At 54.9% G+C, this 14,301-nt stretch overlaps 1 protein-coding gene across 30 annotated transcripts in view; it reads left to right on the plus strand.

Moving 5' to 3' along the window:
- Positions 1-14,301, plus strand: part of NRXN2 (neurexin 2) — a 108,200-nt gene that overhangs the window by 37,018 nt on the left and 56,881 nt on the right. For 14 of the 30 annotated variants that reach the window (XM_027045829.2, XM_053202969.1, XM_027045834.2 and 11 more), the window contains 3 exons: positions 4,972-5,016; positions 12,808-12,969; positions 13,655-14,093. In XM_027045829.2, coding sequence (XP_026901630.2) covers positions 4,972-5,016; positions 12,808-12,969; positions 13,655-14,093 — 646 coding nt within the window. The remainder of the gene's footprint in view (positions 1-4,971; positions 5,017-12,807; positions 12,970-13,654; positions 14,094-14,301) is intronic. The other 16 variants (XM_027045830.2, XM_053202970.1, XM_027045839.2 and 13 more) reach the window with 2 other exon arrangements.

The following is a 14,301-nucleotide window of genomic DNA, read 5'->3' on the forward strand; positions in this document are numbered from 1 at the left end:
GTTAGGCCTTCTCCTTCCCTCTACTACCTCGATCTGGCTGTGTGGCGTCTGACTCTCCGCTCTCTCTCCTTGTCTTGGTCCTCGCTGTCCTCCTCCTCCTCCTCCTCCTCCTCCTCCTCCTCCTCCTCCTCCCCTTCCCCTTCCCCCCATCGAAAGGCTCCTTGATGGGAGTCGGGATCCTGGCTGCCGTCACAGTTCCTACCTGTTCTCCACCCCCAGTGGGTGATGATCTAATGGGGAATCCTCCTCATTTAGTGCCTCCCCCCTGCCGGGAGGACTCTGGGACTAACCCTGCCTGCTGCCACCTGTCGTGGGCTCCTCTCCACATGCCTATTCTCCGTGCCCCCCCTGCCCGGGGGCGGGGGGACCCTCCTCGGTGCAGTGTCTCTCTCTCTTCTTGTCACATCGTTCTCCGATCCCGTCGGAGGGCTGTCCTGTGTTGTCACTGTTATCTGAGCAAACCCGAGTGCGTCGTGCCCACCTGTCATACTTGTGGGAGAGGGCGGTGGGGGGGGGGGTTGCTTCTGTGCCCCTTGCTGGTTTTCCCTCCGCTGGATGGGTGCTGTCACTACTGACAAACCAGCGGGGAAAAGAGGGGGAGAAAAGACAGTCTCTTCTCTCCCAGCTCTGCTCTCGAGGAGTCAGGATGAGTCTGTTAGAAGTTAGCAGAGCAAAGCTCGTGCGTGCGCCCGCTGAGCAGCAGGGTCCTGAAAAATTCTAGGACCTTGCGGAACACCAAGAGGAGGGGAAGGTCTGCGGCTCCGGGAGGCAGGAAAGCCACCCAGAGGGGATGAAGCCTGGCCTCGGCAGCACCGAGCGTGGACAGCGACCCGTGGTGTCCTCCTTGTGGGGCTCCCAGAGTTGAGGGCTCAAGCTGGGAACTGCTGGGAACCACTTCCTTCTGGCCTCTTGTACGATGAGTCAGAGCAGAGCCCGGTCATGGTGACCTGAACACAGGCCTTCAGGGCCAAAGAGGGTGTCCACTTAAAGGCTTTGATTGAGAGCACTCTTGAGGAAGGGTTTCTGGAGGGATTTGTTGGACTCCAGTCCACACCCATAAACACGAGGTGCCATTCTGTTTCGGCCCTTGTGACCATCACCGGGAAGGTCAGCCTCGGGGCTGTGGTCTGGATTCATCATCCTCACTCAAGGTCTAGCCTGCGGCTGAGTACTTTCTCACCAGGCCCTTGGAGCCCCTGCCTGTTTTTCAGGGCTTCTAAGAATAATTTACTGGGTCCTGTTGTCTCTAGAGCAGTGGTTCCTAACCCAGGGCCCCCTCGGGCCCCCTTAGGAGACCCTGCGTTCTAGCCCTCTGATAGGGTTAGAAGGATCGTATTCCTTCCGTGTGCTCCATATTGCATTCATTTCTTCTCTCTCTCTTTTTAAAAAAAAAAAATTTTTTTTAATGTTTATTCATTTTTGAGAGACAGAGCATGAGGGGGGAGGGGCAGAGAGAGAGGGAGACACAGAATGTGAAACAGGCTCCAGGCTCCAAGCTGTCAGCACGGAGCCTGACGTGGGGCTGGAACTCACGAACTGAGAGATCATGACCTGAGCTGAAGTCAGTCGCTTAACTGACTGAGCCACGCAGGCGCCCCCATGTTTATTTATTTTTGAGACAGAGACAGAGCATGAGTGGGGGAGGGGCAGAGAGAGAGGGAGACACAGAATCTGAAACAGGCTCCAGGCCTGAGCGGTCAGCACAGAGCCCGACGCGGGGCTCGAACTCGCAAACTGCCAGATCATGACCTGAGCCACCCAGGCGCCACCCCCCCACCCCATATTCCCATTCTTATCAGTGAGCAAGTCGAGACTCAGCAGGTTACAGAACTTGCCCAACGTTATCCAGTTAGGAAGCGGTAGAATTGGAAAGTCTGTCTGACTTTGCAGCCACGCCCATCTCTCTGCCTCCCAAGGAGAGCCCGGCCGCTGTAATTGGTGTGAAATACAAAGGGGGCTCTACTATGTGATTTGTCTTGTGGATCTGCCCTTCTTGGATGTTCCCAACTCTTGAGACCGTCTGAGTGTTCTGCTCGTCTGTCTGAAAAATGGGCCCCCTCGAGCCCTGAGCAGAGCGAGCGCCTCTTCTCTGTCCCGAGCTTCTCCTGCCCAAGCTCCACGAAGATGGCCTTCATCCGGATTGTTGCGATTTGAGTGTACAATCCTGGTCTTGGCTTTCTTGAGGGGCTGGAGCGACGGGCAGAGTTCAGGGTGGAGAAGGGGGGTAGATTACCACTGGATATTATGACTGACCTCTCCCCTCTGTGACTTAATGACTTGATGCTTCCTTCCTTCCTCACGCACTGTCGTTCTCACGCTCCTGGCCTCCAGGAGCCCTCTGATTCTGTGAGTGGGGGAAGAGCCTTTATCGTTCATCTGCTAGTCTGAAGCCTCCGTATTCCAGGTCCTGGCATTTGGGAAGGCACGGGCTTGTGCTATGTCACAGGCCACCAGGAATGGTTTCCAGCGCAAACTCCACTCTAGTTAATTTGGCCACGATCGCCTTGGTCTGGGCTCTGCACCTGGCCCCGTCTCAGCCAACTCCAACCTTGCTGCTTTTCAGAGGAAGCCAGGATAGTCTTGACATTAGTGGAAGTCCCGGGCTTTGAACGCACGTCTCTTCCCTCTCAGTCCCGTTTCTTAATTTGCTGTTCTGCTTGTTAAATATTAAAGTTGTCCCAGAAAGTTGAAAACTGTTCTTTTTTTCCCCCTTATTTGAGTCTCCACAACCAGTCTTCATTCAAAACGAGTAGTAGTAGTAGTTAGAATTTTACCCCAACCCCTCCCCCCACACCCCCACCTTTCCCCCCTGCGTTGTTGGACTAGTCAGTGACATCAGAAAACTCTTGTCTTGGATGCAGTTGGTTTAGCCGCCCTGGAACCAATCGGTCCTTGTCCTGACTAGTTGGCTTCTTCACTTCATGACAGTCCTACTACCCGGCTGTGCTAACTCTCGTATTACGGGTTAGCCTCTTGCACCCGTCACTGCACCTGACCTGAGACTCTTGCCTCCCTGTTAGGGAAACTGCTTCTGCATTGCTAGTAATTGGTATTGGTCATTTAGCCCTTCTTGTAGCTGCTAAATATTGAATTCTGGTTTTTTTTTTTCATTATACGAGGCCCTTATTACTTGTCTTTCTGAGTTAGTCCTGTGCCCACTGGTTATAACAATGCTGTCACTAATGGATCTGTCCATAGAAGACTTCTCGAAATCATACTCTCAGGGGTGTAGTTTAGTATTTAATGGACATCACACAATGGTGTCCCATCATCTCCAAAACTCTCGGTGCAGCTGCCTCAAGTCCCACGGACATTGCCTCCACAAAGACCAGGGTTGATTTTGAAGGTGACTGTTGCCCTTGCCTTTGGCCTTGAGAAGAGCCACATGGGGGTGGGGACTCTAGAGGCTGGAATAGAAGAGGCCAGCTTACAGCTTAGGGAGGAGTAAGGGGTTTTAGAGGTAAGTGGGCCTCTGTGTCCCTTTTTCTGGTGTGGTGTGTGGGGGTTATGGATTTTCAGTGCTGGCTGTGGGGAGGAGAGGCTCAGGGGTCTATGGGGTGTGCATGGGAGGAGGCTGGGCTGCTGGGAAAACGTTAACCAATTCCAGGGACTTACAGGCATGGTGGTGGGGGGTACTTGATTCTAGGAGGGATGATTGCCCAGAGGAGCATCAGAGAATGGGGGTGGGGTGTTTGAAGAACCTGGGGAACTTTGGGGGGAAATATGGGCTCTGAAAAATCAAATTAGGCAGGAAGGACGGGTCAGCTATGAGTGGGAGAGCGGGAGGAGAGGGAGGCGGGTTTGGGATTAGGTATGCCGTGAAAGTGAGCCCAGTGCCAGCCCATGGAGGGCAAGGTTTCCTTTTCCCTCTTCTGGTGGTGACCCTTATCTCTCTTCTTTTCTCACGGAAGAGAACCAATAAAAGAGGAGCTGCCCCCTCCCCTCCATGACTCCCTGAATCAGTTTGCCTGTCCTACATGCCCACAGAAAGCACACACCTGTATCCCTTCCCTTGCTCCTTGGGAACCTCTTCCCTTTGCCTCCAAAGGAAATGACCTCTCATTCTAGCCAGTCCTGTGATGATTCTCTAGGGCACTGGCCACTCTTCTCCCAGCCTGACAGCTGGCCCATCACCAACCAGTTAACCCATTAACTCAACACGCTCACTGGTCAGCCAGTTGGCCAGTTCTCTGGAAAGCCATCTGGTTGACCAGTTAGCCAACAACCCATTGTCCATTACCCAAGTCAATAGCCCATCCCTTTCTCACACCCCTTGTCCCCCCCCCACCCCGCCCCCAACCTTCCCTTCAATTCCCTAACATTTCAGCTGAAAGGACTTACTAATACTGCATAATTGGGTCTGCTTCTTAACCCCCTGCCTTCCCTCTCTCACCCTCTGTTGGAAAACCCCGTTGCCGACTCTGTGTGTGTTACTAACACGCTTATAACCCAGGGGACCAAGGGATGGGCAGGGACAGGTGGGGTGAGGTATGAGTGAAAAACCAAACTAACCTTTCTGTCTCATTGCGGAATGTCGGCCATCTTTAAGTCTTTGCTTTCCTGGTCCAGTTCTTTTGTTGTTTTCTTCTCTACTAACCAAGGTCTTTAACTGTTCCCCTTCTCTGCAGCCGGCTCTTCTGGGAGGGGTTGGGGGGGCAGAGGAATCCAGAGGAGGGGTTGGAGGGGGGGGGGCGATTGGGAGAAAAAGGGCTTTAATTTTTGTGTGTGTTTTATTTCTCCCTCCCATTATAATTTAATTTTCTTTAAGCAAAAATACTGCCGCTAAGCCTAAGGTGGGAGGGTCTGAACAACCAACCAAATATATATGGCTATATATTTTTCCTCCTTCCTTGAGTTTCACAGTTGGTCATTTTATTTTTCTTTTCTTTCCGTTCTGTTCTTTCGTTGTTGTCTTTGTTGTTTTTTTTTTTTTTGGCCCCTCCCACCCCCTCCCCCATATCTCCGGTGAAGCACGCAGGAATTGGACACGCTATGGTAAACAAACTGCATTATCTGGTAGATATCACTCTAATTGTCTTACCGTTTGGTTTGCCGTGGGTTTTTTTAGCTGTTCGATTCTCCCTCTTTTGTTTCCTTTCCCCGTTTGGTTTTGGTTATTTTGCTCTTCTGATTGTTTTTGGCGTCCTGGACAGTCTTTAGATTTTGCTTCTCTCTTTTTTAGTTTTCCTTTTTCCCCTTTTCTTTCTTTTTCGGTCCAAACTCAAATCCAAAAGGCAAATGGAAATCGAGGAATTTGGCCTGTCCCAACCCTATAACCCCGACTCCTGAATTCAGATTCCTGGCCAGAGAGACCTGGGGGCAGGCCCCATGTTCATCGGCTCTGGTTAGACCAGCCCCGATGCCAGGCTGCTTATTTCTATTGCTTTATTTTGTTCCTTTCCCCCCCCCCCCCCAACCCCGCTCCCTCGTTTTTTCTCTTTGATTTAGTTTCTTTCTTGGTCTCCTGAAAATCCATGGAAAACACCATCCCATGACATGCTACGCTCTCTGCTCACTGTCAGCTCCCGGACAGGCCCCTCGAGTTGGGAGAGGGGGCTGGGAGTGAGACCTCCGGGGGCAGCCAGCTGGGCAAGTCCCCCAGAGGGGGGGATGGCCTTGTGAGATGCAGAGCGGCCTGGGACCAGTCCAGAGCGCCTTCAGATCGGCAGTTTGTACCAGATTGGGGGCTGTCCCATGCTGGCTGCCAGGGAAGAGGTGACATCCCCTCCCTCACTCCTCAGCCTTGAGGGTTCGTGGTTCCGTCTGCCCCCCCAACATCTGCATGGCATGAATGGTCTTTCCCCCCATGAGGGATAGCGTCCAGTCTCCCCCACCACTCTGCCGCTCTGACTAACACTGTGTTTCACACTGTCTTCCTTCCCCTCCATCTCCCCTGATCTGTGCCCCGTGCCTGTCCTGCATGGCCTCTGACAGGGTGGTTACCTTCCCTGTTGAGGGGATGAGAGGAGGAGGTGCATCAGGGGTGAATCAGGCTAGTTGTTGCCAAGCTCCGCTGTTTGGGTTGGGCTCAGTCCCGGTGAGTGTTGATGTGGGTGTCTGTGTAAACGCAGCTGGTGTGTGTTGGTGTGTGGGTGCGGCTGTGTGTAAATGTTGGTGTGACATTTAGGGGGTGTTAGTGGGAGACCGTGCTGTGTGTGTGTGTGGGGGGGCTTCTGCGGGTGATTCCACACGTGTAAGCGCGGGAGTGAGCAGGGGGGCTGCGGGACCGTGTGTACGTTGGAGTCGGGGAAGGGCTCCGCGTGGAGGCGGGCCGCGGGGGCCAGCCCTGAGGTCTGGGGGCCGTGATGGCAGGAGCAGGGAAGGAGCTGGGGCTGGCTCTTTGCTCCTTGCCTGGCTTCGGAGCGTGCGCCTGGAGGCTGTGCCGTGTGCCATCCCCAGGGATTCCCTCGTGCCTGCCCGTCCTGGCTTTGCAGCAGCCGGCGGTTACTCATCGCCTATTAATAATGCAGAGTGATTGAGCGCCGGGCTGGGGACCTTGCAGATGGATGTGTCTGCTCCCGCGGGGCCTGCGCTGCTTGGGGCAGCTGCCTGGCCTTCCGAGCCTCCCAGATCCGTGTGGCTGGCTGGCGATGAGGGAAGCTCGATAGCTGGGGCTCTGGGGCTGAGTGGCTCCCCCCACCTCCCCAGGAGGCTCCACCTGTGACGCTACGTCTGGCCTGTCCTGATGCTTCCACGCACCCGTGTTTCCCTGCGCCCACAGACCCACGGTAGCCCTGTCCTCTGCCCTGTCCCCGAGGTAGTGCCCACCGCCACAGCCAGCCCCGCCCTTCCCCGCTCCAAGACCTCGTCTGGCCACTCCCAGCCACCCTGACGTTCCCATGGAACCACGTGGTGGTCCCAGCACCACCCCATATCCCAGGCTCTGCTCTCCAGCTGCTGCTTCTAGAAGTTAGGTGCTGGCCACCCCTCAGGCCAGGCCACTGAGTGCCTGTCAGGAGCCGGGCATTTGGAACCCTTTCTTTACAGAGCTTCCCTGGACAGCCAACCTGTGACCTTGGGGACAGAAAGGAGGCAAGATAAACCCACGTGGCACACTCCCAAACACCCGGGGAATACCATCTAGGGGTTAGGATGCTGTAGACCTTCCTTCTGGTCTCAATTCAGTTACAGATTGACCACGTGGACCTGAGCCAAAGGTCAGTTTCCTCAGCTACCGAACGGGTGATGATATACCCGCATTGTCTATTTCATGGGGTCAGTGTGGAGATCAAGTAGGGTAATGGGAGTGAAAGCGTCTGTGCTCTGTAAAGGGAACCATAATTTTATTAATCTTCATAACATGTTAACTGATTATCTCAGTGTTTCCAGGGTGAGGATGTTTTGTAAAGAAGTGATCCCCTTCCTATAGCGAACCCTGGAGAATACATCATCTGTGGCCCCGCTGGAGACGCTATTATCATCCCTTCTTAGGAATCAGTCCCCAAAATAACTGCCAGAAACCCCAGAATGCCTCAGGAGTTGGCCTGGGGAGGAGGAGGAAAGACGGAGTAACACGGTGAAGTTGGTTAAGAGGCAAACAGCCTTGTCTGATTTCAGCCTTGGCAAGGGAGGTTCCCGCTAAATTCGAAGTTTTTAAAGTCCACGGTGTGAGCGTCACTGCTTGACGATCAGAGCTGGTTGCCTCTCGGCGCCCTGAGTAGCCTCATAAGCCCTCAAACACCTGTCCCAGGCATCAGCATTTTCAAGCCAAGACCGGAGTTAGAGCCTGGGGCACCAAAAAGACGGGGTTCACCCTTTTCTTATTATTCCCAGGTATTCCTCAACCAGGTTCCTGTTGGTTTTGCGTTTATCTTACTAATGCATTTGTATATGGTCTCTTTTCTTGTTGTTTGAGCATTTCTCCTTGGGTAGAGGGTGAATACAGACCAAAAAGGCCAATCAGTTGAGAGGTTTGGGTTAGATGTGGTCAGGATGATGGAAGTTTTCTTGTTTCTTGTTTTTTTTTTTTTTTTTTTTTTTAATTTTGGAGAGAGAGAGGGAGAGAGGCAGAAAGACAGAAGAGAGAGAGAATTTTAAGCAGGCTCTACGCTCAGTGTGGAGCCTGACACGGGGCTTGATCTCACCACCCCGGGATCATGACCTGAGCTGAAACCAAGAGTTGGACGCTCAACAGACTGAGCTACCCAGTTGCCCCCGAAGTTTTCTTGTAAAAATAAAAATAGCTCTTTGTGCATACACTGGGGTCTGTGATTCTTCTAAACAGCTCTCACAGTCTGAATATAATTTAAACTTGACAAATGCCCAGATTGAGACATCAGAGATTGTTCTCAGTTAACAGAGGGGGAAACTGAGGCCTAGAGAAAACCCAGGACTACATGACAGTTATGGAAGGGTCCGGTGCCTTCCCTTCGGTTACCTCATTTAATCTGCATGGTCAGCCTGGAAGAAGTGTGGGCGATGGAGGTCACTGAACCCCTTTTACAGATGAGAGGCAGAGATTGTTCTGGAAAATGGTAAAGGTTGCACAGGAACTCAAGGTTTCTGGTCTGGAGTCTTTCTCCTCTAGTCCCAGGCTTCACCAAATCCAAACGTCAGGGTTCGCTGTCAGGCCATGACTGCTGGCTAAGTTGTTTTCCTATTTCCAACCCGATTCTCTCTTTAGCTTCTCCCTACCACAAACAGATGGCTGAACTTAAACATGTAGCAGGGATGCATGACCTCCCTCAGCCGTCCTTCCCCTGCCTTCCTGCCCTACTCCCGCCCCACCCAATCCGAAGGGAAGCCCAGGCCTTCTTATAAACTAGTTGTTCTTAACCATCTTTGGCTCATAGATCCTTTTGAGAATTTGATGATGGCAATGGACTAAGGAGGCAATTTTGCATACATTGTCAATGGCTTTCAAAATCCCAGAAACCCATCTAGCCCATCCACAAGTCAAAAACACCCATGCTCACAATATTATTCTCCCCTGAAGGGGAGGTCAGTGACCCTGTGATCCTAGCAGGCAGCTGGGAAGGGATCTGGATGATGCAGAGGATCTTTCCCTCTTCCTCAGCCTTTCTTCCTGGGTCATGATAGGCACGGAGCGTACCTGAGGGGCTATAGAGCCCGGTTTCACATCCTACCAGCCTCCCTAAGAGGAGCCCAGCCGAGCAGAGCAGAAGAGAGGTGGGCCCAGCAGGGAGGGTTGAGACCCCGCCCAGGTCGTAGGCTGCCCCTGGTAGCCACCTCCAGCCACCCTCCGTGCTCCTGGGGCGTGGAGGGAGGCTGGGCTTCCACGTCTTCGGTGCTCCACCCCTTCTTCCCTAGCTGGGCCTGGTTCTTCCAGGGCAGAGCTGTGGCTCCTTCCCGTTGGCCTCCTCAGTCCCCAGTCAGGGCCCTGCCTGTCTGCGTTGATGGGTTGGTGTGGGTTGAGTGCCGTGTGTCTGCAGTGTCTCGGGTGCTAGCCGTGGTCCTGATGACGGAAAGATGGCTGCTTGGAAATGAGCTGGTCGGGACGTCCTCCCACTGCCTCCAGCAGGATGTGGTGTGTGAGCAGGTGTGTCTGGGTCAGTGACCAGTAGTGAATGGGTGGTGGGAATGAGCGTCTGAGTCACTCTCTGGTGAGGAAGATCTGAGCCTCATGTCTCTTCCCTTTTTTCCTCCACCCATAGATGTCTTTGTCCTCATGGTGACTCCTCTCCCCTCCTCCATTGGAAGGAAGCTTCTCCTTCCTGCGCCCACAGCTCTCTCACCTCCATCTCCGCTCTTCCCCATCTCCCCTGGCCCCGCATGCCTTCTCACCTGCTGCTGCCTTTCTCTCACCTCTCTTGCTGGGCCTGGCCCCCCACCCGTGGCCCTCTAACCTGCATGTGCCCTAGCTGCAGAGGCTGTTCTGTCGCACGGCCCCCCTGCCCTCCTCCCCCGCCGGCCCCACCCCTTCCAGAAGCTGCGCGGGGAGGGGGGGCTTGGGGGGCAGGGGCAACACAAACCCCTGGGGTGGAGGGGGACGGGGGAATTACTCCCCTGTTTCCTGCTTTTACTAACGAACCTGCCATTTTTGTGTCTGGACTTTGATTTGTCTGAGGGAACAGTCGGGTTTTACTAATCTCCGTCATCTCCCTCCTTGCCTTCCCCAGAGACTGTCCTCCACCCCCCCTACTCTTGGCTTCCTTTCCACCCAGTGCCCGTCTCCCCCTTTCTCCCTCAACTTCTTCCACCCCCAGGCTGACCGCCCTTCCTCCGTGCACCTCCGTATGTTACCCTGTCTCCTGCTACCCTCTCCCCCAGCCCCTGGGCCAGGGCTGCTCTAAAAAAATAGTTGTAAATCTGGGGGACAGACAGGAGGGTGTTTTTTTCCCCAAAAGAGGCTCCCCATGGCAGTGATTTGCATAAAGCTGTAGTGGGCAAGGTCAGATTCATGCCTAGTCTGACGGGGAGTTGAGGAGAGCGCCCCCCAAAGGTCGAGTCCTTCTGACTCTAGAATGGCAAAGGCAGATGAGCTCACTGCATGGATTGGGCCAAAGAGAGCCCATAGGGTGGGGGAGATGGCAGCTGGTGCCCTGGCTGCTGGGCCTGGAGAGGGAGGACACAGCTTAGTGGCTGAGGGGGCTGGAAGGGCTCTCCCCCTGCACAGAAGCAGGGGCACATGACCAGAGCAGTCTTGGAGGATGGAGGCCTGTTCACTCGAGGCTCCTGAGGCTTTGGGCTTATAGATGGGATACAGGCAGTGAGAGCCCACTGTTTCCCTGGGTCACAAGGTGACTCGATGTTCAGTTTTAATGGCCATGATGTGCCCCTGGATTGTGCTGGGACTAGTCATGCCGGGGGCCTGCCCTTCAGGCTCTGACCTTCCAACTGGGGTGACCAGACACAGGCTCAGGACCTCATTAGTGGCCCATTTCCTGGTCTCAGTGTAGCATCACGAGTGGAGCGGAGGTGCAGGGCAGAATAGACCTGAATTTGCCCCAAGGAGACCCTTCACCTCCCACCCCTCCCTGTCTTATCCTGTCCCTTCATCCCAGCTCCCTTCTGCCCATTCTAATCTTGTCTGCATGTTTTTGTGACTAATACTTTGACCCTTCCCTTTCCCACCCAGATCCCTGCTTCCCAGCCTCGGGCGGGTGGAGGGAAGAAGAAATAAACCATTATGACCAGCCCTCCCCTCAAGACAAGACTCAAAATCTTTCAAACTGCCCCCTTCCACAAAGACACCCCCTTGCCTTCTGTCCTTGAACCTGGTACCCGCCCCCCTCCCAGCACAAGGTTTGATGGTTCCCAGGAGGGGGCCCCTTCAGCCCTCGCTTTGCTCAGCTGTACCCCCACTCATTGTGAGGCCCCAGCCCAGCACGAGGGGGACTCGGGGGCCCTGCGGGGGAAGCTCCCCTTGCCTCATTCTGCCCAGGTTCTTAGGAATTCCTAACATCCTCCTTCCACCCCCGTGACAATGGAACCCCGGAGACCGGTCTCGGGAAGATGGCTGGTGGCATGTGCGTATGGACTGGTGTGGGTGGGGACATCCCAGGATGTGACTGGAAGGCCCACACCTCCAGATTTTGCCTGGCAAGGGGGTGCTAAAGCATGTTTGGGGCCTGGGAAGTGGGGGTGAGCTGTGGTCTGTTGGAAGCACAGTGTCGGGGTTCACCGTGAGCCAGCTTCCTGATGGCTCCCGCAGGAGCCTGTCTGCTTTTCCCAGGCCACTGCCCGAAGCCACAGCCTTCCTAGAGCGAGCGCTCGTGGTCCTGAAGCCCTTGGCTCTTCCCCTACAACCTTGTTGGGTCTCTAGAGCCCCTGTGGGCTGCTCCTATGGCTAAACTTTTTGGGGACCAAGTGGGCATTTGGGGAGTGGGTAGACAGAGAGTTTCCTGCATTTGTCCCTGCTCCCCAAGGTCACTTCTGCCTTCATCAGGCCCCTGCTGAGCCCCTTTCACCTCTTTGGAATGCTGAATTGCTCCCCCATCCTTACCCATGTTGCTTTCTTACCTGACTTCAGCCCAGGGTTAAGGTGTCATGAGGTTAGCCCCGTTACCCTCTGTTCCCTAACTTGGCTCTGAGTAACAGTGGTGATGTTCGTAGGGAAGACGATGAAGAAAAAGTTCAGGCCGGTGACTTGGCAAAGGGTTACCCTCTCCCTGGGAGACGAGAGAGCCACAGAGGGACCTGGGAAGTAAAGAGACAGACTCAGAAAGAGGGCATGGACCAGTGGGAGCCCTTGATGTCGTGGTGGTGGGAATCAGCCCCGAGGGGCGAAGGGCATTATGCATCCCTCAGGAAGTTCCAACCGTCCCCAGTAGTATCTGAGCCCCCCTTCCCATGCCCTTGCTGTCTCCCATTTCCCTGCTGGGCTAAGACTGAAAAGACTCTTCAGTGCTCTGAAGGGCTGCAGGTGAGGCAAAGCCACCAAGATCCAAGGTGAATTGGTGTTTCGACCTCCTTTATGAAAGACGCTCTGAAATCATGAGGATCCAGAGAGCACCTCAAGAGGAGGGAAGGGAGGGTGCATTGCATCCCCCCAGAATGGGGCCTTGTCCTGAGGTCCCTGCTCCTTTCTGGAGCCATTTCCAGGAACTGCTTCTTGGTGTACTTCATGGTGAGCCCTCTGAGTACCCTCCAGGCGTCTGCCTGCTGAGCTGGGGGCCGTGGGGCAGGCCTTAGCCCACCCTGAAACCATCAAATCTTGTGCTGCCTCCTTTCCCGCCTTCCCTCTTTTCCCCCCACTGTTCCTCCTCCAAGACAAGCAGACATAAAAATGGGGGTCCCCCTCCCCCGCAGCCCCCTGGCCCCTCCCTTGCCCAGCCCGTGGCTTTTCCCAGGGGGTTGATGCCGGTTGTCTCCTTGTCTCTCCCCCTCCCTCCCTGGGCTGGGCAGGTGACCATCTCAGTGGACGGGATCCTGACCACCACAGGCTACACGCAGGAGGATTACACCATGCTGGGCTCTGATGACTTCTTCTACATTGGGGGCAGTCCCAACACGGCTGACCTACCGGGCTCACCCGTCAGCAACAACTTTATGGGCTGCCTGAAGGACGTGAGTAGGTCTAGGAAGGGTCTGGGGTCAGCCAGGAAACCCTTTGGTCCCTGTCTTCAGCATGACTTAGTCTGACCTGGCCAACCGCCTGGTTCCTCTGTTCCTTCCAAGGTGGTGGGAGACCTCTCCTATTCAAAACCTAAGCCCCACTGACTCCATCAAGAAGCTTCTCTCTCATTTCCTTGAGCCTCTGAAGTCCCCCAGCCTCTCAGAGGACCCTGGAGGGCAGCTGCGGTACAGAGGAAAGACTGTTGGGCGTGAACACTAAAGCCCTGTGTTTGGTCCTGGGTCTTCCCCTCACTAGCTCTGTGACCTTGGCCAAGTCCCTTGGCCAGTCTAATTCTTAGTTTCCTCATCTATAAAATGAGTAGTCAGTGCCTACTTCTTAAGGTGGGTGTGAGGAGCAGATGAGAGTGTGAATAAAAATACTTTGGCAATCGGAAAATGTCAACTAGATGGTAGCAGAGATTGTCTTGCCATTGTGAACCGCAGTCCCGCAGACAATGAGGGCTGTCCCGCTAGTGCTGGGCTGGAAGACGGAACCCGGAAAATAAGTGGGGCAAGGGAGGTGCTGGTTCACAGCCTCTGTGCACGAAGTTCTAGAACAGAGGTCCAAGCTGGGCAGGAGTGGCCAGGCCCTGAGCCGCTTTTGCTTCTTCACCCCTGACCCCACCCCTCCCTGCAGGTGGTCTATAAGAATAATGACTTCAAGCTGGAGCTGTCTCGCCTGGCAAAGGAAGGGGACCCCAAGATGAAGCTGCAGGGGGACCTGTCATTCCGCTGTGAGGATGTGGCTGCCCTGGACCCCGTGACCTTTGAGAGTCCTGAGGCTTTTGTGGCGCTGCCCCGCTGGAGTGCCAGACGCACCAGCTCCATCTCCCTAGACTTCCGTACCACTGAGCCCAACGGGCTGCTACTCTTCAGCCAGGGCCGGCGGGCTGGGGCCGGGGCCGGCAGCCACAGCTCTGCCCAGCGGGCCGACTACTTTGCCATGGAGCTGTTGGATGGCTACCTCTACCTGCTGCTGGACATGGGCTCTGGGGGCATCAAGCTGCGGGCATCTAGCCGCAAGGTCAACGATGGCGAGTGGTGCCACGTGGACTTCCAAAGGGACGGGCGCAAAGGTCAGGAGGCCTCTGGTCCCTTCCACTCTCCTCCCAGCCACTCCTCTCCCCCCCCCACCCCCCGCCCTGACATTCTTTCCAGGTCCCTTCCACTGCTGTCCTACCCCTTCCTCTGGCCCTGTCAGCCCCTTCGCTGTCCCTCCTTGTCATGGCGCACTGACAGAAGGAGCATAGTGTTTGGAGTCAGCAGACCTGGAGTCGCACCTCT

The sequence above is a fragment of the Acinonyx jubatus genome, chromosome D1, assembly GCF_027475565.1.
Source record: "Acinonyx jubatus isolate Ajub_Pintada_27869175 chromosome D1, VMU_Ajub_asm_v1.0, whole genome shotgun sequence".
NCBI lineage: Eukaryota > Metazoa > Chordata > Mammalia > Carnivora > Felidae > Acinonyx > Acinonyx jubatus.